This window comes from Lipomyces chichibuensis (assembly GCF_038497645.1).
Source record: "Lipomyces chichibuensis strain CBS 12929 unplaced genomic scaffold V1513scaffold_27, whole genome shotgun sequence".
NCBI lineage: Eukaryota > Fungi > Ascomycota > Lipomycetes > Lipomycetales > Lipomycetaceae > Lipomyces > Lipomyces chichibuensis.
Window position 1 is genome coordinate 134,188 of NW_027117479.1, and position 27,559 is coordinate 161,746.

The 27,559-nt window shown below is 45.6% G+C and overlaps 10 protein-coding genes across 10 annotated transcripts; 5 read left to right on the forward strand and 5 right to left on the reverse strand.

Moving 5' to 3' along the window:
- Positions 1–525: 525 nt before the first annotated feature.
- V1513DRAFT_448669 (uncharacterized protein) lies at positions 526–1,722 on the reverse strand. Its single transcript, XM_066898558.1, has 2 exons — positions 903–1,722; positions 526–839 (listed from the first exon to the last, which is right to left on the reverse strand). The coding sequence occupies exons 1-2, from the start codon at positions 1,595–1,597 to the stop codon at positions 638–640; spliced, it is 897 nt and encodes a 298-aa protein (XP_066752383.1). The 5' UTR covers positions 1,598–1,722; the 3' UTR covers positions 526–637.
- On the forward strand, positions 1,691–4,018 carry V1513DRAFT_465559 (S-adenosyl-L-methionine-dependent methyltransferase). Its single transcript, XM_066900043.1, has 3 exons — positions 1,691–2,122; positions 2,183–2,970; positions 3,021–4,018. The coding sequence occupies exons 1-3, from the start codon at positions 1,867–1,869 to the stop codon at positions 3,705–3,707; spliced, it is 1,731 nt and encodes a 576-aa protein (XP_066752384.1). The 5' UTR covers positions 1,691–1,866; the 3' UTR covers positions 3,708–4,018.
- On the reverse strand, positions 3,726–8,570 carry V1513DRAFT_448676 (ras guanine nucleotide exchange factor domain-containing protein). Its single transcript, XM_066898559.1, has 4 exons — positions 8,290–8,570; positions 8,096–8,216; positions 4,498–7,919; positions 3,726–4,436 (listed from the first exon to the last, which is right to left on the reverse strand). Exons 1-4 carry the CDS (start codon positions 8,324–8,326, stop codon positions 4,087–4,089), a joined length of 3,930 nt encoding a protein of 1,309 aa, XP_066752385.1. The 5' UTR covers positions 8,327–8,570; the 3' UTR covers positions 3,726–4,086.
- A 1,106-nt stretch (positions 8,571–9,676) lies between these two features.
- V1513DRAFT_448679 (Mo25-like protein) lies at positions 9,677–11,598 on the forward strand. Its single transcript, XM_066898560.1, has 6 exons — positions 9,677–10,015; positions 10,100–10,383; positions 10,443–10,611; positions 10,689–10,958; positions 11,011–11,116; positions 11,167–11,598. The coding sequence occupies exons 1-6, from the start codon at positions 9,908–9,910 to the stop codon at positions 11,244–11,246; spliced, it is 1,017 nt and encodes a 338-aa protein (XP_066752386.1). The 5' UTR covers positions 9,677–9,907; the 3' UTR covers positions 11,247–11,598.
- Positions 11,599–11,707: 109 nt separating this feature from the next.
- Positions 11,708–14,513, forward strand: V1513DRAFT_448683 (uncharacterized protein). Its single transcript, XM_066898561.1, has 4 exons — positions 11,708–12,496; positions 12,544–12,643; positions 12,696–14,185; positions 14,234–14,513. Exons 1-4 carry the CDS (start codon positions 12,175–12,177, stop codon positions 14,410–14,412), a joined length of 2,091 nt encoding a protein of 696 aa, XP_066752387.1. The 5' UTR covers positions 11,708–12,174; the 3' UTR covers positions 14,413–14,513.
- On the reverse strand, positions 14,422–15,917 carry V1513DRAFT_448687 (uncharacterized protein). Its single transcript, XM_066898562.1, has one exon. The coding sequence runs from the start codon at positions 15,840–15,842 to the stop codon at positions 14,730–14,732; it is 1,113 nt and encodes a 370-aa protein (XP_066752388.1). The 5' UTR covers positions 15,843–15,917; the 3' UTR covers positions 14,422–14,729.
- Positions 15,918–15,933: 16 nt separating this feature from the next.
- V1513DRAFT_448691 (galactose-binding domain-like protein) lies at positions 15,934–17,489 on the forward strand. The gene is made up of 4 exons (XM_066898563.1): positions 15,934–16,147; positions 16,231–16,369; positions 16,429–16,612; positions 16,665–17,489. Exons 1-4 carry the CDS (start codon positions 16,087–16,089, stop codon positions 17,319–17,321), a joined length of 1,041 nt encoding a protein of 346 aa, XP_066752389.1. The 5' UTR covers positions 15,934–16,086; the 3' UTR covers positions 17,322–17,489.
- On the reverse strand, positions 17,402–18,635 carry V1513DRAFT_448694 (peptidase C13 family-domain-containing protein). Its single transcript, XM_066898564.1, has 2 exons — positions 18,404–18,635; positions 17,402–18,346 (listed from the first exon to the last, which is right to left on the reverse strand). Exons 1-2 carry the CDS (start codon positions 18,576–18,578, stop codon positions 17,523–17,525), a joined length of 999 nt encoding a protein of 332 aa, XP_066752390.1. The 5' UTR covers positions 18,579–18,635; the 3' UTR covers positions 17,402–17,522.
- A 157-nt stretch (positions 18,636–18,792) lies between these two features.
- V1513DRAFT_448698 (TLD-domain-containing protein) lies at positions 18,793–21,591 on the reverse strand. Its single transcript, XM_066898565.1, has 5 exons — positions 21,476–21,591; positions 21,245–21,418; positions 21,125–21,186; positions 20,176–21,070; positions 18,793–20,123 (listed from the first exon to the last, which is right to left on the reverse strand). The coding sequence occupies exons 2-5, from the start codon at positions 21,359–21,361 to the stop codon at positions 19,032–19,034; spliced, it is 2,166 nt and encodes a 721-aa protein (XP_066752391.1). The 5' UTR covers positions 21,362–21,418; positions 21,476–21,591; the 3' UTR covers positions 18,793–19,031.
- A 372-nt stretch (positions 21,592–21,963) lies between these two features.
- On the forward strand, positions 21,964–27,516 carry V1513DRAFT_426456 (proteasome stabiliser-domain-containing protein; the record flags this gene model as incomplete). The annotated part of the gene is made up of 14 exons (XM_066896168.1): positions 21,964–22,157; positions 22,210–22,339; positions 22,387–23,596; positions 23,646–24,307; positions 24,362–24,931; positions 24,988–25,102; positions 25,154–25,365; positions 25,420–25,778; positions 25,835–25,880; positions 25,930–26,170; positions 26,218–26,375; positions 26,445–27,120; positions 27,177–27,343; positions 27,406–27,516. The coding sequence occupies 14 exons, from the start codon at positions 21,964–21,966 to the stop codon at positions 27,514–27,516; spliced, it is 4,851 nt and encodes a 1,616-aa protein (XP_066752392.1).
- Between the last annotated feature and the right edge of the window lie 43 nt (positions 27,517–27,559).

The following is a 27,559-nucleotide window of genomic DNA, read 5'->3' on the forward strand; positions in this document are numbered from 1 at the left end:
ATTTACTTTCAATTAAATTTATTAAAAAAAACTAATAAAATCCCATATCACTTTGACTCCAACCGTCGATCACGAAGAAAGAGAATCAAAGAGGAAATAAGATATTCGCGTCAGTTGCCGGCAGTGCAATAGCAACGACACAATGCATTTGACCATAGGCAAGCCCAGAGGACCAAATGCCAAAGACAAAAATAAGAGTAACAAATAAAGTCACGAATAGTGACATTTCAGTTGTTACACTGAAAAGAACAGATACTACACTTGATCTAAGCCAAAAGGCAAAGAGAGTTAAGAAAAAAAGAAAAGGAAAAGCTTCGCTTTCGGCGGCCAGCAGCTCCTTTTATAGAGTCGTGGCAAACGTAGGGTTAGGTCATTTGTGTTGCCCTATGTAGGGTTTAGGCTGGGACACACAATCATTGGCAAATTTTTCGTGTTGGAAGGTTTCGGAGCCACTGCGTGCGGCTGAAAAACGTGCGTTTAAATAGTTTCCCCGTTGGCGGTAGTGGTCAGGAGAATTGTTCCATACTGGTTAAAGCAAATGTATTAACCCTTATTTAATAATAGCTTAAAAGCCAATTCAGACTCCAACCTAGAAGATAATTCATATACCGCAAACCCGTGGGTTGACAGAAATAACTCAAGAGCAAGGCCGAGAAGAAACGTAGTTTATAGGTACTGATGGCGGTTGTTTCATTTCAGAAGATTTCCGTAGCCTAGGCATATTAACAGCAGGATTGGAAGCTCGACTGTATGGAAGCCAGTCCGCGTTTAGTCCGGCTACTAACATAAACAGTTTCGATCGGGGTAGTCGTTCTATCAGCCCGTTTCCAAATATAAATCTGAATCAAAAGAAGTTAACATTTGTCATAACTATACACTAAAAATATTAGAGATAAACCGACATAAACACGGCGACGCCCAGTAATGTATTAAACATCCACGCTGTCGCACATACGCCTAGTTTGATAAATACGAGGTAGAGCTTGAGCTGCGCAATAACGTCCAGTATGGTTTCATCAATGTCAGGGTGACCCTTACGTCTCTTTGTGTTTCCTATGTAGTCGCTTGAAGTTTTTTGCTGGTTGAGAAAAGTTGAATGGGAATCGAGTGGCTTTCGTTGCACGTATCGACTGGCGTCATATGATGAAGCTCGAGAAATCGACGGCGATGTTTGCGGCAGCGGAGGCATTGGGACGTAGCATCCTTGGTAAGGGGCAGACAGATTATACTCTGGCGTTGGCGGTAAGCTGATCGTTGTACTGAAATCCTGCACGAACTTCTGTACATTATTTGGATTATATGGTAGCAGAGCATTCTCTGGGTTTGCGTCGATTAGACGTTTGCTGTCGGTCAGTGGTGCAGATACGGAATTGTCATATCTTATGAATTTTCCAACCTCTGATTCTGCCTTCTGTCGTTGCTTTCGTACAATAAGCTTTCTGACGGGTCTACTGCCATTATTTGGTGCTGTCGGGGAGCCTGACGACTGCGCAATGAAGGCTGTGCTCTTTGGAGCTTGCTGCTGGCAGTTCCTGAGTGAGAATGGAACAGAGTGGTGGCGCGGTGAACTAGGACTAAAAGCCATGGCTGATATCATTTGTATTGTAAATATGTGATATCAGCCGTTTGCCGGTGTAGCAAACGAATAAGTTGGTGATTGCCAAATTAACCGTATTATTTTGATGTGCCGCTCCGAACCAATTCGGCGTTTGAGTGCAGAGCTCAGGGGTCTGGGGCGGTGAAAGTTTCCACGGGCGACAAAAAAATTATTTATTCGTTGCGCCATCGAGACTCACGGCTGTAGTCGTCCAACTTGAGCCGTCGTATCGACCTTGATTACTGCTTTACACTTGGCACTATTTAGACATGCCAACTGTCGATGCGTCTGGGCCAGCACCGGCCGAGGAGAAATTGCCTGCTGACGAAGTCGAGTCCGACATCGAAGATTTTGAGGATTTGATAAAGGACAACGAACTCGAATCTGCATCAGACTGGACAGCCGATGACGAAACCAGACCGGTTTGCCTTTATTGCGAAATCACATTCGATAATGCCGACGCCGTATGGGATCACTGTGTCGTTGACCATGATTTCGATTTCAATAAGTTGAGACGAGGATTAGGTAAGGTCACACCACCACTAAGTAGGCACCTAAATTTTCTAAGGAATTCGCTCATTTTAGGTCTGGATTTTTTTGGAAAGCTGAAGCTTATCAATTATGTTCGTGCGCAAGTTCAAGCAGGTATTCAGCCTGAATTGAATAGACCAGAGTTGTTTTTGGAAGATAGTCAGTATCTGAAACCGACAATGCAGGATGACGCATTGCTCTTCGGAATCCAAGACGATGATTCTGAAGAGGAAGAAGAAGATCCGGATGTGATATATGAGAAAGAACAGCTTGCAGAGATTGCGCGAGATAATGCCGAAAAGGTTAAGGTCTTGCAGTCGCAATTGAGGGATCTTCAACTTCAATTCGACGAATACAAGGACATTGTTCGGACAGTTCTTAATCGAGATTTTGATTCTGATAGTGGAAGCGATGGTAGCGCTAGCAGTCGCAGCAGTAGCCCTGAAAGACGGGCACGACCAGCGGCTAATGGTATGGGCAAGAAGAACGCCAACAATGATGATCACTACTTCGAGTCGTATGCTTACAACGACATTCACGAAATCATGCTTAAGGATAGCATAAGAACAGACTCTTACCGTGACTTTATTTATGATAACAAAGACATCTTCAAGGACAAGATCGTGCTTGACGTCGGATGCGGAACTGGCATTTTGTCCATGTTTGCCGCGAAAGCTGGCGCCAGAAAGGTGTATGCTGTCGATAACTCTGATATTATCGAGAAAGCAATCGCCAATGTTCACGAGAATGGTTTAGACAGGATCATCCAGTGTTACAGAGGAAAGATTGAAGAAATCAGACTTCCTGTCGCCAAGGTCGATATCATTGTGTCTGAGTGGATGGTACGTCTTCCGGTATGTGGGTAGGCGTTGGTACTAATATATATGCCTAGGGATATGCCCTGTTATACGAAGCTATGTTGGATTCGGTGCTTGTTGCCAGAGACAAATATCTTGCACCGGGTGGTCTAATGGTGCCATCAGAAGTTCGACTATTGGTCGCCGGTCTCAGAGACAGTGAGTTTATTAACGACAAAGTTAATTTCTGGAACGACATCTACGGTTTCAAAATGAGTGCCATGAAACCTCGAATTTACGACGATGTTCTCATCGAGAATTTTAAGCCGTCATCAATTGTTCATGCTGAGCCGTACACCTTCCGCATTCTTCCCTTACACGACGTTACTGTTTCAGACCTCGAGTTCACGTCCCCAATTCGAGTCCCCATACCCAATCAACCGGATTCATTTGACGGAATTGTTGACGGCTTAGTGATCTACTTCGACAACTACTTTACTCGCTCCCATGACGAGGTTATTCCCGAAGATGCCAGAGCGGAGACATTTAGACCTGGAAACGGTAGCCTGGGATTTACAACAGGTCCATGGGGCCCGAAGTACACGCATTGGCGTAGCGGAGCATTGCTGTTCAATAAGCCGCTTCAAGTTCCGGCTGGCATCGAAGAACTTACCGGAGCAATCACATACCAGAAGCGCAAGGCAAATCCTCGAGAACTGATCATTGGATTGGAGCTGACTGCTGGCGACAAGAAGGTCGCTCAGTCGTACTTCATGAGGTAATTTGCAACATCGAATAGTTGGATGAGTTTTGATATTTTGTCATACATGATAATATCTAGGCGGCGCACAAAAGCTCTTAATTTTGATTGTGAATATTGCATGAAGTTGATCACAATCAATTGGAATATAAGCAACAATGAAAGCTTCGTCAATAATAGTACATGCATATAGTAAAAATCATTACACTCTACATTTAAATAACCGTATTGCGCCATCATAGACAAAGAAAAAAGTATAACTGCTGCAATCAAACAAATAGTCGAATTGTGGTCTTACAACAAATCCCAATCACGAAAGCCGAAATAAATAACTAATAAACTTTTTAATAACACTTCCAAACAAGAACTAAAAACTTGATAATACACAAAAATAGGATATCCTATGGCGATTCCATCAATTGGAAACACTCTTCAATCTCGTCGTCGTCCAAGCAGGAAATATAGAGACAGCGCGACACGATATCCGGATTAGTCTTCAGTCGACCATTATACGCTCGAGCGGAATTGACAAAGTAAAGCAGTTTCTTTATGATACTGGCAGACGTCCTAAAGCGCTCCACATTGATGAGCTGTGAAACATTTGACGCGTTGTCCTCCCGACGTGACGGAGAAAATACGTCGTTTACGTCATCGCTCTCTTCATCCGAACTATATAGACTATCTCGAGCTAACTTCGGTTTCACATGCACAGGTCGCTCGGCGTTGAAAGTGAGGTCTGACAAGTATAATCCTATTCCATCAAGTTAGTAACCGCAAGCAAGTCCGTCAGAGCCATCAAGATCGACTCGTACCAATAAATGGAACACATCCTTTCGAAACATCAGATTTGTCCATTGCTCTTCGAAGATTATGGAAATTCTTCAACGGCGAGGCCAATTCCTCCAAGCTCTGGAACAACGCAACATCTCCGGGCGGAACATTCTGCCATGTAGTTTGTAATCTTTGCACTGTGGCGGATGCCAATGCGAGTGTCAGTTGCATAAATGTGGAATAATTCTGAAGCTCCCTGGTGTGCGCTGCAACATGTATGAACTTGACGATAGTCCGCACACGTTCCTCCAAGCCTCGCGTGAGCATGATCTCTGAGGTAACCCAAGACGTCATAAGATTGAACCGAGAAATAATGAGCTCAACACCTCGCACGTCCTTGACTGTGAGCAACGACAACCAATCCTGCACTGGAGCCACGTTTTGTTTCCATCGTAATTCTATAAGTTCCTTCCAATCCACCTCAGATAAAGCGTCGCGATCAATAATAGTGAACTGCTCTGCAAGATCAAAAGCACGATACTTCAGAATAAATGGAAGATGAATACTCAGAGACACTGTGCTTGATGCACCGCTTGCCATCGAATTGACGCTGAGGCGGGAGAGTCGCTCACTGTATATACTGAGACCATGCGAGGGATGAGTTGATTGATAGCTTTGACGAAAAGCAGGACTCGATGGTGGCTGTAATATCTCAGGCGAGGCATCGTCACTCACAGCCTCTAAACTGTAATCCAGAGCACGACCCTCCAAAAACCAAGCATTGCGTTCACTACCACGAACACGTCGACAGCTGAAGTTTGCAAGGCGATCATCAGGAACACTTTCTTCAATAGAACATGAATCCGCGTCCACGGTACCATTTGGCTTCCCTCCTACAGAGAGCCGGTTCGGTCTATAATTACCTTCTAACTTCTGAAGCGCAATGTCTACGGCGTTCTCACCGTCACATGAATCATCCGGTATTTCAGCCAGCTTCAAAATCTCCTTCGCTATATCTTCTGAAATTCCGGGAATGAGCATATTGGCGCTCTTAGACTGGCCAGCGCCTGCGAGCGGAGCAGATTCCTGCACTCTTTGGAGTGGACCCACAATTAGCGGTAAGCTGTATCTTGTAACGTCATCCCCATTAAAGCTGGTACCTCCTAAAGTAGAAGTCGAGGTCCACTTGAAGCTTGTCGGCGATATATCCCTTCCGGCTTTCAAATCAGACTTGGCCGCACGATGGCGCAGACCCGGAAAGTCCTCGGCTAGTTGGATGGCACTGGCACTCCCTAACGAGTCCGATGTCGACGAATGGGAAGGCGAGAACTCGGGAAAGTGCAGAATAGAACTTGGATTTGACACAGACTGTGAACGGTCTGCACCGACCTGGCTTGCGACACTGCCGGATACTATTACGTGGTCATACGGAAAACGAGCCCTGAAAAGTTGGCGAATTGTGGCAGTTCGGTCCAAAGATTGACTTTGCACAGAACTGCCCAATTCCTGAGGCGTGGAAACACATGTTCCGGCTTCTAACTTATCGTCGTGAAAATCAATTACCGTACCGCGCAAGCTCTTGATATCTGTGTCATTGTGCGTTGTCCGAATAGTTCTTGAAGGAGATCCTTGAAGCACAGAAGAGTAACCTGTCCGCACTCCTAGACCAAGTCCTCCTTGTACAACACTACGTGATGTACTGAACTCTCGAGACGCATTGCCATCGGCTGTTCCGATTTCATCGCACGTAGCCATATACTGTTTGTGGTTATCTACCACACTTGCAGCTAAAATATCAATGCGGACGCCCATGTACTCCATTTCGTGTTCCCTATGAACCTTGTTAATCTGACTGCCGTCCATAGTTTGGGTCGCCACTGCAAAATCTGGAACAATCGGTGGAACGCGTTCACCGACACCAGCACGTTGATGATTGCGGAACATTCGTTTTCGCCAAGATTTGAGAATAACCTTTGGATTATTGTTGAAATTACCGCCGATGTCGCTGCTTTCACTCGCGCTATAGCTGTGTTCACTCATGGCATCGACGTGGTGACGTTGTGTCACTGGAGTCGGCGAAGGTGGGATAATAGCATCCACAATAGATTGGTCATCAGTCGGAATATCAACGATTGCTTTTGCGCTACCTCGAATTAAGCAGCCCCACAGCCATCCGTGCGCTACCGCTGGAGGCGTCCTAGGCTCATCAACTGACGCCGCAGATTCGTTACTTAAAGATGAAGAGAGCGACGCTGCACCTGATAATGACGGGTTTAGTCTTGTGGATTGCTGTTGCTGGGTCATGTACAGCCCGTTTCGTGGCAGTATAGGAGAACTAGACTGTTCACGTTGTGGTTCAAGCTGAATGGTGGCTACGGCTGAATCCGGAATCGCATAATTTGCTTGATTTGGCAATGTCTCGGACTGTGAAATTTTGATCTTGTTGTTACCTTCCAACACAACATGGCGAGTACCAACACTTCCACCAGGATGGAGCCGTTCGTCAAAACATCTTTCCGGCCCAAGCATGAGAACATTGCTGCTATAGACGCCGGCAGGCATATCCCAATAAAAACTGCACGCCCGGATCCAGCACCTTTTCAGTTCTCCAAGCAACCGCCTATCGCCTGAAGACGCCCGGACTTTTCCGTACTTGGAGAACTCGTTAATAGCAGCTACAAAGTCCTTCCGTAAACCTAATGACGGAACGAAGTCATCGGCGAAGTAATTGAGAATCCAATGTCGGATTGCAACAAATATCCGTAGTCTGATAACCCGACCGATATCGTCACTTCGGTTAACTGCCCACTTGTATCGGGCTGTTAATAGCCGTAGCAATTCGTGGTCAGTCATAAACTGTCTATAGGAAATAAAAAAATCGGACAATAAATTGTAATCAAGGGATTCTGGTGAAGTAATATGTATAATCAAACGAGCTGGGGTAATGCCTATCATGTCGCCTGCGGAATTGTACTGTATTGGTACTGCGGCAGCGGCGGCATCGGCGTCAATGACAGACGTCACGTGCGTGAGCGGCGAAAATAGACGTGATGGAATGCTAAATCGAGAAGTAGCGTTTGGAGTTGGAAAAGTCCAGTTATATGGCGATGATGAAGTCAAGGAGTGACGAGGTGCGCGGGAGCGTGACCCCGCATACCGAGATAGTTTTGATCGCGGGGACTTCCATTGAATTGGCGACTTGCTACCCCGACCACGCGACTGTGGAGTGCTAGGTGCTTTTTGTTTGGCGAAAGACTTAGGCGTTGGTGGTGGTGCAGCTCGTGGTCCACCCTGTGATTTGGGAGGCGATGACGGCAGCAATTGTATAGGTGCGGATGGAGTCGATGGCCTCTCTTGCCGGGCTATAATGCCTACTGTTGAATTTTTCATAAATTCGCTGTCGTTTGCCAGCCTCTTTACTGGCTCGTCTACTTCATAGTGCTTTCGAGGGGCAGTCGGTCTACTTTTAGACGTCAGTTAGCTAAATTAAAAATCGGACAAAGCCATTAGAGCAACTACAAGCCCAATTGATGGTACAGTATCTCGTCACACACACACGAATGCGATTTAGTGTTCCTTCCTTCCCAAAACTCGAATCTCGCTACATCCGGACCTCAACCGTTGCTTAGAAATACACACCTGTAGCCTGTATGATCAACTGACCTAGCCCTTTGGATACCCAATGCATCAGGTTGTAAAGAAGAAAGCGAGCCAGTGTAGGAGTCCCGCCGTCCGCGTCTTCGGCTGGGAAGGATAAGTCCTGACAACATTAGCCAATTACGGGAAACAAAACAAAACCCGCTAGTTTGGGTACAGTTGATAAGTGAACATACCCTCTCCTGTGTCCATGGAGATGAGCTCACTCAACATGCAATAATCACAGTTCTTCGCAAATATAGGTAAGTAGTCGATAATTCATAACACGTGCAAGAAACTAAGCGAGGGATGTAGTTGTTGACCAAGAGATGGCCAAACCATCACGGACTGAGCCTCTAATCGACACCAATCGACACCCAGAATGTGTGTACAGCCCCCGAGTTGCAGGGGACAACGTATGGCGGAAAGGTAATTCAACGAGTCGGAGAATGTAGCTGTGAAATTCTGTATCGAGCTCTGTAGGAATGTTAACAATTGAGGCGCGTACAGAAAGTTGGTTGGTTACAAGGTACAAGCCCCTTGTTTCTTACCCCTATCAATCTCGTGTCATCCACGCGTGAATCTTCCCAACATCGCGTGGGAACTTTGGGACGTCTGCCAATGATGCACACTCTTCTATCAATCATCAATAGGCTTCTGACGATTATGGTCACGTCACTGTAGAACCGTGACGATTACGGTTCGCGGATTTACCTCTATAGACAGAAATGATAAAGTCGCAGAGGGATCTCACTTGGAGTGTCTGGAAGTATCCTGTGGACTATGATATTCACATGTTTACACATTCGCAATTCGTGGTTTGACAAATGTTACAACTTGTATCTGGAGTTCTGGACTTATAAATGAAGACGTGAGCAGAGTGTTAATAACATTATAACAACTACGACGGAATGCCGGGTCTGCGAACATACTGTGAAGTCGGCATAAGATTATGCATACCTACGGAAGTACATGTTGGGTGAACCTCTGCGTGCCTGTTATGGGCGAGACACGCCGTTCGATTACAGTTGGCAAGGTGACAGACAAAGCAGCGCTCTGCAATATTACTCCCTACAACAGAAATATCTCGCTAAGCCGATTCCTTGTAAACCGACAACCCTCTGAAAGCAGATTTGTTTCCTTGAAAAGTTTGGGCTAATGGTAGAAAATCTATTTCAACAAAACGATAGCCTCGCTAAGCCGATACGAAGTGGCTGTAAACATTGCATCAACTTTTAGAGATATTCTACTCTGGAGCAGTTGCTCAAATTCCAAATGCAGCTCCTGCGGCTTGCGGACATGGAATACTTGTTTGCGGGAATGCACGATGACTGCAGCGGGATAGGCTCATAGGCTCAGCAGTAATGCGTATATAATGAGCTTTCCGAATTAATATTGCGGCAGGCTGTGGAGTAGCAAGTTAATAATGTATGTAGAGAGGAGCGCAGTGATGCCATCTCTGTTCTCGCAAGTCGACAAGTCGACCATCGCTAAAGTAAGCTCTTTAAACTAACAGGTACTGCATTGTACAGCAGCGGCCGCTAACAGTTCGGCGGTACCTGCAAGTCCCCACTATCGGGCTCCCTGTAAACAAACACTCCCAGCTTGACTGTTCTGTCCACAGTGCTTTCCACCATTCATATAATCTGAACATTGGTGCAGATCAGCTAGCTCTATTATACTACAAAACAATACGTGATTCGTATTGCACGGTTTGCCTAGCCCACAGCCTCCCACAGCCTCCCATCACGGCTTCCAGTCTTCCCGCGGTCTTCGTCCCAGAGCGCTAGCCCAGTCCGCCGGTCGCGTCTCAACATGGCGTTCCTGTTCTCCCGCTCGAGTCGCCAGAAATCGCCTCAGGAATTGGCACGATCATTAAAAGAATCACTGCAAAGACTTGAACATGTTGTCGAGAAGAAAAAGGTCCGTGGTATTGTGGTTGCGAGATCTTGCCATCATCCAATCGTCGCCGTCGATGTCTCCGTAATTATACTAACTACCGGACAGGTCTTTGAAGACATATCACGGACAGTTGGACAAATTAAAATAATACTTCATGGCGATGGCAACTCAGACTCTTCGCCGGACAGCATAGCTCTATTCGCCCAAGAGGCCTACTCAATTGACCTACTATTCTACATCATAGCCAGCCTTCCACGGCTAGATTTCGAAATACGGAAAGATTCCACCAATATATTTACGATACTGCTTCAACGGCAAATTGGCCAGCGCTTTCCAACCGTCGAGCATCTCAGCACACGAGAAAATGTTATAGCTTTGCTTGTTAAAGGGTATTTGACTGCACTCTTCCCAGCCACCTGCGGCCCCAGCTAACTAAACTATTCAACAGATATGAACACCCTGACATTGCGCTAAATTGCGGCCAAATGCTTCGAGAATGCATCAAGCATGAACAGCTGGCAAAAATAGTACTGTCTAGTAGCCTTTTTTGGAACTTCTTTGACTATGTCCAGTTGCCCGCTTTCGAGACCGCTAGCGACGCTTTCTCCACCTTTAAGGTATCTTTCCATAATCTTCTTCCTCTACGGAGATAGCTTAAATTACTTTCGTGTAAAGTATTCTAACGCTTGGACAGGATTTACTCACCCGCCACAAAGCGCTGGCTCTGGAACTGCTCACTTCTGTCACAGAAAAATTCTTTGAGAAGTTTAATGGCTTATTGGTTTCATCGAATTACGTTACAAAGCGGCAATCGATTAAACTACTAGGCGAAATATTACTAGACAGGACGAATTACATTGTTATGACAGCCTATATCGACTCACCGGAACATCTGAAACTGATTATGAATATGTTGCGCGACAAGAGCAAAAATATTCAGTACGAGTCCTTCCACGTATTCAAGGTTAGTTACGTAAGTGAAGGGGCCGCGTGCGCTGTGAGCTGACAGTCTCTAGGTCTTTGTGGCTAATCCGAACAAATCAAAACCTGTTCTAGACATTTTAATTAAAAATCAGGACAAGCTGCTGGTATTTCTTCCAGATTTCCATAGTGATAGGACAAGTGCGTAGCTATTTTGTTTGTCATCCGAATTCTAGCTAACGACGATTAAGACGATGAGCAGTTTAACGATGAAAAGCAGTTTCTCATAAGGCAAATCGCCGATCTGAAGCCAGATGCTCTACGGAGTTGATCTGTCGTTACCCAACCAGAAGCAAGCACTGGCGTTTCTTGCATCCTCATCTCACATGTAAACTGTCCCGACAAACCGCAGCCAACGCTCCTCGATCCGCTGATCAAAGCCACCAGATGAACCAACGTCAAAAATTATGAATCACATTCACACAAACTACAATTCAGTCGGCCAGGAGTGATTTTTATGACAAGAGCTGGTTATATGTAGTTATCATGACTTCGAGAATGTATGTCAGTTATGTTGAGGGGTTTTCAGGACTTGTTCGTATCCTTGTAGTATTGTTCATATTTCTCTAGTTCTTGCATTGCGTTTTGGCGCTTAGATATATAATTTATATTTAGCAAGCATATAACCTGACAGTAGGACCATTTACGAACTTCGAAAAAGCGAAGTTCGTGGGCTGTACGATAATATTGTTCGAAGCTCGGTCGGTTTCCTTAGCCGATACCGGCGCCGTACTATACCCTGTATTCTGTAAGTTACACCCAAAAGCCTGTTTCGGCTTCGCATTAGTATTACAAGAGCTGCAGTATCGCATACAGGATATGAACATCATATGTAGTTGAGAGACTGCTCTATTACAATGATCCCAGATTTGAAGTTGGATCGGCATATGCCGCCATCTTTCTATTCGGGTCTTCAGTGGTCACCAGACGGCAGGTTGGCTGTGACGTGCACAAAGAACACGGCTGGAAGTACATCAACACTATCTGGATTCGAGTTGCTTACTCCTGTTATTGCGAAGCAATGGCGGAAACAAGATAATAATGATCAGAAAAATGGAGAGGAAAATAAGAATGTTAAGATAGAATATCACAGCGAGGTATCGTGGGTCGAAGGAATAAGACCACGGTCGCGACTTTGGAAGAATTGTGTGCGCGATGGTATACATCTAGATGCACTGCAGTGACGCCACATATAGCTAATGAGCTTAGTCATATCGAATACTACGGAATCGAATGCAGACGGAGCTACAGATGTCACAATTACTGACATAATATGGTCTCCGTTGCGGACTTCAATTACCGGCGGATGCTTACTTGCTGTACTCACATCGTCGCTGGACGCAGTAATATTTATTCCACCTGAGAATGAAGCAGATATATCTAAGAGACCTTGGCGGATTGGTTGGATACTGAGTAACATTATTGGCGAGATTGAAAATGTGTCTCCTTCTGTTGACGATGATGCTGAATTTGGTACACCGGTAGGCGACAAGAAAGTTTTGGAGCGATTACGGATCCACTGTATGTCACGTTTATTCCTTTGGATGTATTAGTGTTGACAGAAGTAGCTATTGCTTGGTCTGCAGCTGTTGGGACACTTGACGAGCATAATCGGGCGATGTCTATACTGGCGACTGGAAACGAACATGGCGAAATATATCTCTGGAGGTATCACTCCACATCTGATCCGCTGAGGAATTACTAATTGACTATATGGCAGGGTACAAGAAGGCTCGCTTCCAGAGATTTTGGGAACGGCAGTTTTGTCTACCGGTTGGATCACTAGCCTGAAGTTTTCACCACCCGTCCAGTCTAAAACGCAGTGTGGCTCTATTACCATTCATCTGGCAGCAACTACCTCTTGCAACGAGCTGTATATACTCCCCATTCACACTACGTCTAGTACGTCGATTGCTGTAAGATTCGATCCATCGCACCTTGTATCCAGTGGACCAACGTCATTTAATAATATCACATGGCATTCTCAATCAAATGATATACTGCTATGCGTGGCTGTCCGTCCTCGGAAAGTAGTCCTTACCACAGTGCAACTTGATAAAAATGCATTCACCACAATATCGCGTCCCACATCCATTTTTGTTCCAGCGGTTGGTGTGCTGTTCCAATCACCAGATCCCACCCGAACACAAATTACGATACTGTCGATGCTCGGCGACGTCACTACTATTGAATACTGTATCGATGACATTAATCCTCCGCCTGACGTCTTATCTGCACGACTGATTAAGATACTCGAAGCACGATCAAGAGCGTATCTTGCAATTCAGGATCCCATAGATCACGTCAAAACTACAGACACAAGAATCACAGGTATGTCGACAGACTCTTTTCAAAATGCGACAATTATGTATACTATCGCCCCAGCCAATCGCCTGCGATATCCAATCACCTCGCAACAATGGAGTAGACTGGCATTCGTGAACACAGCGCCCGCCAACCAATTTTGGGAAACAGTCGAAACAGAGGTAAGAACCGGTCATTCAATATCACCCCGTGCAGTGCTTTGGGGAGCTAAGGTCGCTTCTTTAAGTCAATCCGGTGAAATAGAGGAAGAATGGGTACGCAAAGCACTCGCCATCGTGGAAAATAAAGTTGTCTCTGAATCTAGCAGTAGTAATCCAGTTGATTTGAGAACCATGATGTATTCATCTGCCGCGAGTTTTTGGAGACGTATATTGACTTGTTTGTATGATTGGGCGCTGTCATTTGGTATCGGAACTGAGGAGCAAAGGAATGCTGCGCAGGAGAATGTTCTCCAAATTCGAATTTGTTTTTCCGTAGTTATTCTCAAGCAATTCCTGACAATTGACAAAGAATTGCGATCAGCGGATGCTGTATCGGCGCGAGTCGTGTACCAATTCGCTCGGTATCTTGCGTTTGTCGCGGAGAAAAGTGTTACCGGACGACAAGATCTAGTTAATTTAGCTGTTCGCGTTCTTCGCCGACTAAAGGCGCATGGATATGCAGTACAAGAAGAGATTAGCAGCTTCCAAAAGGAAGAAGATCAGATAATGAGAGATATTGGTATATCCGGTGTTGTATCCGACACTGAGGAAGTCGAAGCAACAAACGACAGCCCTCAGAAGTGCGAAATAGAGGCGAAATGCGCGGCTTGCGGAAGTCTCGTCGAAGTTAAGTTCGACAACGACACCGTAATGGCTGTTTGTAAGGGACGTGGACACGTTTGGGGTAAGCATTGGTTCAATAATCTCACCAATGGACACTAATTGTTCGTAGAAACTTGCTCGCTGACTCTTTTGCCGTTAATGGATCTGCATCAACGACGCTGTAATCTATGTAGCAGAAAATATGTGTCTAAGAGCTACCTGTCGTCGAGCCGAGACGGATTGATAGGTCTCATCTTACAAACCAGCGACGTATGTGTGTTTTGTGGAGACACTCTGTGCGTTATGTAGTGTGTATAGCGTACGATGTATACTAGTGGGATATATTACATATAACGTTATGTATAGTAGGGGTCCGTATTAATTTAGTCTCCTAAACAACAGGTGCAGCACACTAAAAGCCAGAGTTGGATGATAACCTCGAGAAAACCGCAATACTTGGACAGGAAAATACGCAAAGAGGCCATAGCGAAAGCGCACAGAAACTGTCGGATATTGCCAGAACAAATTCAACAAAAACAAGATAATAAACCCGCAAAAATATTTGATCCAATACATATCAACGGGGCCCTGTCCTGCCAAAACAATTGAAGTGAAACATAATATTGTTAAATCGGGTTCAGTCTGGTTTTGTTTTGCGCAACAGGGCAATCATTTAATGCCCATTGTGTCTTCATAGAAATGAAAGCAGTAGTCAGTGCAACAATAGGATCAATCAGAGTCTCGTCAATTAACAGCTCGTAATTCAACTGATGCCTCCGTAGCGGCTTTGCTTGCGCAACCACTTGCCTCACCTCATTCTCCTTTCCACCATAATTAGTTACGCGCTCTAATCTTCGTGTACTGGTTGCCCAGTGGTATGGAGCACCATCATTCGTGTAAAACACATTGTAGTTGTCAAAGATAGTGCTCTTCCGTGTAATCTTGCGACGGCCCAGTTCGTCTGCTGCTCGACCAAAGTGATATTCGATTGTATGGCCGCGATGGTTTGGACCCCACCACGCGGTAGACTTCCTAAACCGTATAGTGGCAAGGAGCTCCCGCTGAGGGTAACTATACATCATCCATACCCCTTTCTTGTACCGTTCGAATGTATATAGAAGGGCATCCTCAGCAGACACTACGTTGTGGACATGTTCCCGCTGCCACCACAGGCGTACCTGCGCACGTCTTCGCGTAACCTTCGGTTTCTGCTGTCTGACATACGCATGTGGGCGAAAGATTGAAATCTGCGTTCGTAGTCCACGGAGATGCTGGCGCCATACATAAAAATGCTTTGAATAAAGCAATCGCGGCTGCTGTGGAATTACTTGGTTCGTGGCATCCGGGATAGGCTCAGGAGAAGCTTCTTGCAGTACTTGCTCACCTTCGGCAATTTCTGGAGGACGTTCGAGATTAGTTGGAATACGAACCATTTGCATCGAGCGAATGACGTAATAGGCCTTTGCATGCGATAGGTCCAGATCACGACGCTTTGGTGGACGAGAGCGTTTGTTTTTGATAGCATTGAACAGCCTTGACAGTGAAGCGACGACAGAGACGCCCGAGCCAGCTACGGACAAGCCGGCTTCGAGGGAGCCGATATTGAGCGGGACATTGGCCAAAAGGCCATAGAGAGCGGCTGCCGAGGGCAAAAAAACCATGACTGGCAAGCAAAGCCGTTTCAATTCTTTCGTGAATAAATTGTATTGGCCGGAGGCGGTAGCAGCTGTTAACCGCATCGGGCTAACACGGAGGTTGAAGTCCGGGCCAACGCAGAAGCCCGAGAAGATGGCCGGGTGCCTGGAAGTCCCGGGTTGCATCGGTCAAGTTGAGCGCCAACGCCGCATCGCAAATCTGACTCAAGCCCTAGTGAATCGTACCTTTTTTATTCCGGTGTTTTCCCGGGGCTTGAGGCTCAACCTGATTAAATTTCTTCCATTTATTAGCGTCTCCACTGCTCACCGTTTATACAGCAACCCAGCAATGCCTATCACAGTCATAGATCAAGTCCAATTTGACGCCCAGGTTCGGTCGCGATACTCAGGTTCGTCGTTTTATCTGGAATTGGATCACCTTCGTGTGACTGCGCTCAAGGATCAATTTAAGCCTCACACTTTCATTTCATAGATGTTATCGGCTCGAAGCTCGGAGGGAAAGTCATCTCCAGCTCTGATGAATTCTTTGCAGAGGCCTCGAATCTATTGGCTCCTAAGCCTCCAATTCGCGATAAAGGCAGATACACATACAATGGTGCCTGGTACGATGGGTACGTTCCATGATCGGGCAGCGGGCAGGTTTGGAGAGGAACTGACCGTGGTTTTGCAGATGGGAGACTCGACGGCACAACCCTGAGCCTGCCGACTGGGTAATAATTAAGCTTGGTGTCGCTTCTGCCAGAATCATTGGGTGTGAAATCGATACTGCCTTCTTTGATGGGAACCACGCGCCTGAAATCGACGTCGAGGGCGCGTTTGTCCCAGAAGATGGCGTTCCAAATGCCAATACTAAGGTAGGATTTTTTATGCCCGGATTTAACTCCATCTCGCTAAGTATGCATTTAGTGGACTGCTATCATTGATAAAACTCCTTGCGGCCCGTCACAACGCCAGTTCTTCGTTCGAACAGACGGATTAACGGCAGATTTCTACAACTATGTCCGCCTGAACATGTACCCAGACGGAGGTATTGCCAGATTTAGGTTGTACGGCACTCCACTCCCTGTCTTCCCAACTGCTCTCACGACAGTAATTGACCTCGCGCATGTCTCGTCTGGTGGTGTCGCAATCGCATGCTCTGACCAACACTTTGGTACAGTCGATAATCTCCTACTGCCTGGTCGTGGTGTCGATATGGGTGACGGATGGGAGACTACTCGATCGCGTTTCCCTGGCCATGAGGACTGGGTCATTGTTCGTCTTGGTGCTCGGGGTATAATCGAAAAAGTCGTTGTCGACACAGCGTTTTTCAGGGGCAACTTCCCTGACAAGATCCGCATTGAAGTCCTTGACGTTGTAGATGATGCCGCTGCCTTGAGCTCTGACGCTGCCTGGAAGGTGATCGTCCCTGACCAGAAAGCCAAGCCTGATTACGAGCACGAGTATATAATCAACGATGGCGTTTTGATTAATGTTGAGGAGCCAGTCACTTATGTCAAGCTCTGCATGATTCCTGATGGTGGTATCAAGCGACTTCGTGTTTTCGCCAGACGGGTGTTGTAAGTTTATAAGAATAAGGGCATTAGATTTGGGTGATACGGCAATATTAATGACTATCACCGTTCAAAACGCAACGCGCATGATTATTGAGAACTTTCTATTTATAGAGCACTTAATAGAAATAATAGATGAATTCGGAATGAGAAGCTTAACTCCGGTCGATGCAAGCCCATTTTAATGTACACTCTCTTCAATATTGTTTCCTTATTCTTCGTCATCATCCTCATCGATTTCTACCGCTTGAACATTGCCAAAAAAGTCAGTGATAGGGACTTCTGATAAATTACGGTTGTATAAATCCGTACGAACACCAGCATGAGAATGAATCTTAACCGGATCATAAGAATCGAACAGGTCCTTCATCGTGAGTTCGGATCCCTTTTCAACCTTCTCCAAAAACTCAAGGTTATAGTACGTGAATCTGTCAATAACAGCCACCCCTACATCGCTATCAGCATGATGTGAGTACGATGACTCATCTAGCTCAGATGATCCAACGGCAAGGATATTCGGCGAGTAGAATTTCGAATACATCGTGTTTGCTTGGCAAGTGTCAATCATGAATAGAATCCCATGATACCTCTTCGTTTCCCACATCTGGGCGAACGCGTCTGCAATATCAAATGCCGAAACTTCTTCCGCATCCTGAAACTTTAGGAACTCATTACCTCCATGGCCAGTGAGATAGATGAAGATATTCGAGTTTTCGTCAGTAAGAAGTCGTTTAGAGCGCGGAGTCGTCGTGCGGTCAACTTTGTCAGTCAAAACTCGTAAAAATGTGTCGACAGTAACTTCGTAGCCTCGGTAGTCGACTTCGATATTGTTCGAATACAAATCCAGTGCGCGATCAGCATTGTTGTACACCGTACCAGGAAATGCATTACGAGGATTGCAGGCAACGTCGTCCGCTAGCATCAGTATGATCTGTGAGTCTGGAATACCGAGACGTTTTACCGTCCGGTACATACTGAGAGCGTTTGCTAGGTGGCGGTAGTTGAACCAAAATCTCGAGGTCGAAACAAGGACAGCTATTCACAGTGAGTAGTGACGCATAGGGACAAGCTTACGCATTACCAGTGACTCACCCCAATTATTTGCGTGCTTTCCTGTAGCACCCTCTCTCGCGTCCAGTTGATCAGATAGAAACCGCTGAAGGGTCTCATTATCTAAAGCCGTCTCCTCATGTGCCTTGACTCCCTTCGAAACAAGCACTAAACATGCGGCAAAAGCTAGCAGTAATATTCGTAGCAGATCATTCATTTGTGGACCGATCGTAAGAATCAACTAGTCGAGCGGTGACTGTGAAGTCACTTGTCACTCGCGTTTTAGATAGTTGGTGTTCTAAGGTTCCATTTCGGAACCTGGACGGAGAAAAACCTAACCCAATAATTTTTTTGGCAGTTTGTTGCAACCGCTCCACTTGTTACAACTTGCCGGCACTCCTTGCAAGATGACTGAAATGGTTCGTAATGTTGTGGACATGGCTCTCCACTCTCAGTGAATATGCATTCTGTCGACAAGAAGTATATACAAATAGCACCGGCCCGACATGATTATATTATCCATTTTCCCAAAATATATATCTCGCCAGCTGCATTTACCCCAACCTAGAACCAAAACCGAATAGACCTACACCCAAAACAAGATATATCCACCATTACACCATAGAATGCCATCATTTAAGAAGCCGAGTGTACGTCAGATGAGTCACCATCATACGCTACCACCGGATCGTTTTCCACCGCCGCCAACCAACCCTGCCATTTCTAACAAAGCTCGCGATTCCTCAATATCCTTTGGAAGATTCACAGTTTTGCGACGTAGAGCTTCTTTTTCTTCCCACGCCCAAAGCCTAGCCTGCTCTCTCAGTACCTCATCAGCTCCACAGCCCCAAACCTCTAACTCCGTAATCGCAAATCGATCTTCAAAGTCAACATGTTCACGTATCTGGCTTGACCTAAATGTCTCTGACCCGACGTGCCTAAACACGCCAAACTCAAGAGCATGCTCTAAAGTCAACGATAAGTCGCCGAATGCATACTGCGGAGCACCATGATTTTGATGTGAATGTTGCTTAGGCGGCAAATTTCCGAATCCTAGGCCAAGTGGCTTGGAGAAGTACACGTAGTTTCCATTATATCCAGTCGATCGGAACACATCCTGAACAGGCTCTAGCTGAAAAAGAGCCGTAGAGTTGTCACCAAAACATTCTTTAGGTGAAAGTTTCCAAGGTGTACTGACAACGGCGCCATATGTTACTTTGCCACTGCGCCTGGTGACCGCACTAGTGCTATTACTATATCGAATAGGCGGTAACAGATCAAAAAACGAACGTTCTCTTGCACCTTTCGGTTCAGGTGCAAGAATATAACCCGAAATAAGGACGATCGTGGGTGCATTCCATTTGAACACTCTCTGCTCGAACGAACCCATACTAAATCCAGCTTCTGATCCAACATATAACTTCTTTAGACTGCCGTACAACTGAAAACTATTAACATCCATGAATGTAGCCAATTGTGCAATCATGGTGGCATTCATCAATTTCGTAGGTTCGGGCAACTTAGATGGAGCGATGAGCAGCTTAGACGGAGCCATGATCATCGTACTTCCGCCATCTTCATTCAATTCTTCCAGGCCGTCGTGATCTTTTGGTGAAGCAAACGGGTGATCCACTGGTGGCGATCCTACCACCCGAGGAATTGCTATCAATGAAGGCTGCTGAGTTTCTGATGAACTGGGTGTAATACGTTGATTGAACAAGAAATGTTCAAACAGAACTGCCAACCCGTCAAATGCGAATGGCTGTAATTCAAGTTAGCTAGTGCTTCATTGGAGAAGATAAAGCAATCCTCACCATGACAGACTTTATGACAGTGTAGAATCGGGAGTAACTAATTCCAGTCTCCAGGACACAGTCGTGATCCGTGGGATTACCTAGGGCCCAGCTTGGATCAAATGATTGCGTCATGCTTTTTGCAATGGACCTATATCTGCCGATAGCAGGTTCTGCGAAATGATCTGAGTAAGTCGAAATGGGTTCTTGAGGCAGCAAATGACCAATAGCAAGAAGGAGCTGAAAGATGTGATATAGAGACGTGGGGGAAATTCGTAATAACTCGATATCAATATTGTCGTACGACTTGATCAAGTCTAAATCATACCAGTTCGATATATTTTCGAGGTCAATATTGAGAAATTCTTCATCAATGTCTGTATCCGACGACCCAACAGACGCTGATGCGCTAGACGCTGATACGCTAGACGCTGATATGCTAGACGCTGATATGCTAGACGCTGAGCTAGACACGCTGCCAGAAGGATTTGCAAGATTAGCTAGCGCTGTGAACTTTTTCTCCCAAAATCCCATTTTCTCGTCATCTGACCCCCTCCGAGATATCTCTGGCGTCTTCAACTCTTCCGATATTGGCTCTTCCTCATTACTGGATTTAGAAGCTTTTTTCTCTTTGAACTCTTTGTCGTCCGCAAGAACTTCTTCATAGTAGGCCATTGCGCAGAAAAGGAGCTTCAGAAAATCGTAGTCACCTGTTAGGATACCTTTGTATCGACCGGTGAATAGAACGACCACTTTGACCACGTTCTCGAATGTGAGAGTCGTTGGTGCGACTTGGGAAAATGTGAGCGGAGGATGTCTGGGGCGAATGAAGGGAAACGTGCACAAGTAATGCACCATCGCGTAGAGTATTCTCCCGGATTCAGCAGCAGTCTCAGGGATCCCTAAAAAATTGATACTACAATAATTGTCAGTAATTCGTCAGTTCCTGCGATATTGTGAGTATTCTTACAAATCTTCCTCAGTCCAGTAGTATATTCCATCGAAAACCTTGCCGTTCCGTCGGAAAATGTCCTAAGGAGCGCGATCAGTTCACGAACACTTGACCAGCGAAACAAATCACAGCCGATACCTTAAATGCCCACAATTCAATACCAGAGAACTGAGACCCACATTTGGTCGCAAATTTGTGCGAAATCTCCTGAGGAGTGAACTTTTTCAGCCCACTCTGAGTTTGCACCTGCCCCATGTCTACCTAATAATCTCTCCTCGCAGGGTCAGATCCTTGATTTGATACTGCGTAGTACTTACTTCATCAGCATTCGCTCATTCGCTACAATCTGCAATCAAATAAATAACGTACCTTAAATTTCGCTACAGAGACTGATTTTCCTTGAACTCAAGTTCGCGCCAGGCTCCGTCTTCCGTTGAATACAGGCTCCGGATATGGTAATGACAAGCAAAACTCCTGGCACACTCGTGGCATCAGCGGGAGAGTTATGCAGGCTTGTATGATACCTTGTCTGTGTCTTTTCAATACACAAACTTTATTTATGGCCGGGTAACAAGTTCAGCCGCACCATGGTTAAGGGCTCGCGTGTCAAATGTTGTTCCGCACAAACTTCACGGGCGTAAGGTGGACAGGCGTGCTGACAATTAGTCGGTTGCATATCCTTGATCTTCTAGTTCATTCTGGGATATGAGCCTATTTGATTGTCCAAATTAATAGTTACACATAATACGCTTTAGCTTATTGTCTAAGAAAGCTCTATTCTACTTGACCGCTGGGATCATCCACATTCGTCGCTTCGCATCATCCGCCGTCCATTCTGATCCTTACACTTTATCACCATGGCGAGTGCAGAGCTAGCCTTGGTTAACAAAGTCGAAATGAGAATTGCTTTAGCGAATACGGATGAGAAGATAGAATCACTTCTTAAAGTATACCTAGCACCATTATTATTGAAATTGGCGTCCCCACATGATGAGGTTCGCAATAAAGTGGTCTCGATATGTAATCACATCAACACGCGTATCAAATCCAAGTAAGTAACGAAATCGAAAAATTACTCTACTTGTGCTCATGCTTGACGACAGTGCAATTTCGTTACCTGCAGAGTCTTTACTTGCACAATTCAGGAATCCTAAGGTCGACTCTGATAGCATTCTGATGCGCAACTTCTGCCTTATGTACATACAGATAGCGGTCGATCGAATGACTCCAGAGGTGGGTTTGTTAGCCAATTATATGATGCGCTAAGGCTAATTGTATAGCAACAAAATAATATTTTACCGCAAGTGATCGAAGGCATCTCGAGTTATGAGAGACCGTTTCAAAAGTCATTGTTTGCCATTGTGTTGAAGTTGCTACCGCAGTGGAATCCTCCCGAAAGAGGATCAAAGGAGGAAGATTCACTTCGAGTAAAATTTGGATTTGACAAATCCGAAGCAGACTCCCAGTTTCTATCCACACACTTTACTGCAGTCATGCTGTTAAACTTGTCAGTTTTCTCTTCGACAGTACAAATGACTGCGCTATCTTGTCCCGGACTATCTCCTTCAGAGTTTGAATTTATCACGTCGAATTCCAAAGAGATCATCTCACCAGCCCAGCTCATGCATATGAAACGCGCCATTTTCAAGTTCATCGCAGGGGCTTTCACAGATTACGAAAAGTTTTGGCCCTGTCTGGCTGGCTCACAGGACAATATCTCAGAGATTTACGGTTCTGCGGAAGATTTGTTACGTAAGATAACAATTGACTATGAGCGCGAGGAAATTGTGACTGGACTGTATGACCTTTTCCTCGGGAAGGATGGGGCACCTCCTGTCACAGAGAGATTCAGAACTCGTATTCTTCAATTACTAAGCAAAAGCAGCCGTGCAGCAAATTCTCTACCTCAAATGGTTCAAGTTATTGAAGCTGGAGTACGATCGGAATTTCCCAAATTGAGGATGGCGGCTATTGAATTTGTTCACTGGACTGCAAAAATCGCGTCTACAGATGTCCTCGTGCCTATCGCTGGTAATATAGCGAAGAACTTGCAATCATGGATCAAAACCTCAGGATGGCCTATTGCTCGCACAACTAACGTTCAAGAACGAACTCTGAGAGGTTTTGCTTACGAAGCTATTGGATCTTTGGCGAAAAGAGTGCCAGATATAATTAGTCACAATCCGGATGTCATTGTGTTTTTATTTTCCAGTTTAAAGGATGAGCATCCCGACATGAGAAATTCTGTCCAGGCGTCGCTCAGCAGTCTGATTCCAGTCTTAAATCAATTCGATCAGGACACTTTTCAAAAACTTCGAGAATTATTGCTAAAGCAGATGAATCTTGGTCCTGAGTATCCGAATTGCCAGTACTTGGCTCTGAGATATTGTATAAGCGCTCTGCCATTTAGCGATCCTGCTGCAAGGTACATATGTATCTTAGGTCTTGATTCGGCAAATAGAGCCGATATCGTGGCAGAGGCCAAGAAAGGTAAAGTATGTTTTAACCTGATTTTAGAATGGGATCTAATCTGGTGCAGGAATGCATCCGTACTGGTTTCGCAAGATTCATCGTCCTGAGTACAAGATTGGTGCAGAAGACTTTAACAGCCCGGAATATGCTTTTCCAGAGTTTGCAGACATGATATCCGTTCTGATCGATAGCTGGTCAAAGAAATTGGAGCCGGGCGCTGCATTCGTCCAGGATCTCCAGCCGCAAGAACTTATTTCGTCTCTAAAATTTCTGCGCCAAATATTGATCATGAAAGCTTTTGAAAGTAACAGTAAGATATCGATAATTGATGAGGGATGGGACTTCAAACTGGACGAAGCAGTCGCGCTTGATGACGGTGCTCGCGCGAATGTGGCAAAATTGCTGGCTCAGTGGTGGGACCGAGATTCTCCATTGTTCAAATTAATGAAACTAGCATTTGATGGTTTTGCTACGCAACGCCCAGGGATGCTACCAGCAGGCGAAATTTGGCTTGAATTTTTGAGTTTGGGATCTGTCGAGCTTGTGGATTGGTGGTCGTTAATGTCTGTGATCGGGTATCCGTTACTAGAATCACTCTTATTTAGCCATAACGCAGAAACGCGGTTTCTTACCGCCCATGCATTGGGCATTTTAGCATCCGCTACTTCAGCAGGAAATGTTGAGGAGATAGTTCAAAAGCTTGTGCATAATTCGTCAGAAGATGCGGCGGTAAGATAACATAAGCTTTCGACAAGTAGACGCTAACGGGTAATTATTATGCAGAGCTTTCCGCAAGCACATGGATCCATCGTTTCTCTCGGCTACATTTTGTCTCGATTGAATTTGCGTGGTCATCTATCTGCGATCCCTGGTCAGTTGGTGAACGATTTTTTCCAGACCTTGATAAAGACTCTGGAAAAGCCCACCCTTACACCATTGCGCGATGCGTCTATAGCAGCAATCTCGCAGCTGGGTGCCTATGGAGTGCTCTCTACGTGCTCCTCCGACAGTGTCGCCAGGACAGGTGAACTGCTACTTCAGGTTGTCAAGCAAACTAACAGCGAACGAGCTCTATTGGCATTCGGAAACCTCTCCATTTCGTTGTCTGACACTGAAGCGCGGCTGAAGGTTGCAGATTCAATATACGCTTTGCACGATTCTAAGCAGATTGAATTCTTATTTTCTTCTGGCGAAGCATTATCAGTAGTGGCCGCAGGATGGGACTCCACGGTTCTTAAGCGTTCTCTCGATATTCAAGGACTTCAGCTTGCTTTTGACAGACCGAGCATTCTGGATGCAGTGCTTGATAAGGTTCTAGAACTATGTAAGAGTACAAAGCCGTCATTGAAGAAGGTATGATGTGACCCAAATTTTTTGTGACTTACTGCGAGTTTACTTACCATCGAAAGGCGTCTTGTATCTGGCTCTTGAGCTTGTTACAATTTTGTGGCCATCTTCAACCTCTTACGAATCGTCTAAAATTGATTCATTTCGCTTTTTTGGGGTTCCTTGGCGACAGAGATGGTACCTTAATTTAAAAATTTTACTCATTTTGGCAGAATTAACCTTTTATAGATATTGTCCAAGAGTCTGCATCGCGAGGACTCAGCCTGGTTTACGAAAAGGGAGACACTAATCTCAAGGATGATTTAGTGCGAAGTCTGGTTCAGTCATTCACTTCAGATACGCGAAATCCCTCGACTGCGAGCCGGATATCCGCAGAAACTCAACTTTTTGATCCTGGTGTTTTGAATACGGGTGATGGATCTGTCTCCACATACAAAGATGTATGATTGATGTTTTCTGGTTTATTCATAGCGAGCTCTTCTAACGTTCTGCAGATCATGAGTTTGGCTGCAGAGGCAGGTGACCCTAGTCTGATTTACAAATTCATGTCACTAGCATCCAGCTCGGCAATATGGTCAACCAGGAAAGGTGCAGCGTTCGGTCTCGGTTCAATTTTGTCAAAGACCAATTTGAATGACATCCTGACAACCAATCCGCGTCTTGGAAGGAACCTTATTCCAAAGTTGTACAGATATCGTTACGATCCCAACATGGCTGTACAGCAGTCTATGAAGGATATCTGGAATGCGCTCATTTCCGATTCCGCCGAAATTATTGACAGTCAGTTTGATGACATTCTTGAGGAACTGCTGAAAAGAATAGGTGATCGAGAATGGCGTGTGCGGCAGGCAAGGTAAAACTTTGAGATAGTAACATCTTGAGAATTTCAGGACATGCTAATGTTGATAGCTGCGCTGCGTTACAAGATCTTTTAGATGGAGCACAATTGCAGAGGGTAACGTCTTTTAGCTTTGTGACACATAGCCATTACTCACATCTTGTAGTATGGGAGTTCACTGGAGAGAATCTGGTTGATGAGTTTCCGCGCTTTGGATGATATCAAAGAGAGCGTGAGAACGCAGGCTGTTGCGCTATGCCGAAGCTTGGCAAATTCTCTGGTTCGCAACGTGGACACCGGAGCTTCGCAACAGCAGGCTACGACGATGCTGCAAACGCTACTTCCTTTCCTCCTCGGCAATGCCGGATTGCAATCTCAGGTGGCAGAAGTGCAAGCCTTTTCACTGGGTATACGCTTTCGGTCAATATGTGTGATTTTTGCTAATTTATCTTAGACACGCTGCTTAAATTAGTTCAAAAAAGCGGTCTTGCACTCAGACCGTTCATACCAACTCTCGTTGATGAATTACTGGGGCTTTTGTCAACGTTAGAACCACAAGCTATCAATTATATTGCACTCAATGCGGACAAATACGGTCTGACTGGAAATGCTGTAAGTACTGTTGGGGAGGACATCGTTGTGCGCGGAGGAACGTTTCATAGCATGCTGATCGACATACAGATTGATGCGACTCGTTTGGCGAGCATTCGGAACTCCCCGATGATGGACGCCATCGACAAGTGCGTCGACCTGCTAGATACTGCGGCAATGAAGGAGCTAGTGCCGAAATTGCAGTCAACTATTCGCAAAAGTGTCGGCTTGCCCTCAAAAGTGGCCATTAGTCGCGTTCTTGTCACTATGGTCGTACGACATATCGACTTAATTCGGCCGTATGCAGATCGCTTCCTAAAAGCTATCACCCCACAGCTTTCCGATAGAAATGACACCGTTGCAACATCGTACGCTGCGACGTCCGGGTACCTTTGTCGTGTTGCGGCCAACGAAAAGGTACTGGAACTTGTGGCTACGGCGGAGAAGATGTACTTTGAGAGCGAGGACGAGCGATCGAGGGTAATCTCTGGTTCAGTGATCAAGGCCATTAGCAAACACGCCTCCGATAAGTTTACAGCGCTCGCATCTTCGATATTGCCGCTTGTTTACCTCGCCAAGCATGATCCTGAGAAATCAATACAAGATACTTTCGCGAATGTCTGGGTAGAGAATACCGGCGGAGTCGGCGCAATTAAGCTGTATTTTCCCGAAATATTGAGCCTGACGTCGTTGCAATTGGAAAGCCAGCAGTGGCGTGTTCGGCAGACTGCTGCGTTGAGTGTGGCTGATGCCAGTAATGCCGTCGGTATGTGTGTGAAGTCCTCGACTGGAAGGCACGTCAGACTAATGGGAGTATCTTAGGCAACCAAATATCCGATACCAGTCTGTTATTCAATGTTTTGATGAAGGCATCTTCTGGGAGATCATGGTCAGGTAAAGAAAAGGTGCTAGAGTCGCTGGTCAATCTGTCAGTGAAGATGAAGGGTTACGTTCGACGGGAGGTTGAGCTGAACGATAAGCTGTTTAAGGTTGGTCTGCTACATTCAGATACTGTGATATGAGGGCATAACTAATATTTATATTTTTATAGCTGTTGGTGGCTGAATCGAGACGAAATAACGAGGATTATAAAGTTCACGCCACTAAGTCACTGGAAAAGTTTTGCAACGAGTTTGATTTACCAGTGCCCGTCGAAATCTAGTCTCAAGATTGTCCTGCTGGGCCAGCCCTCGTAAACTGCCCTG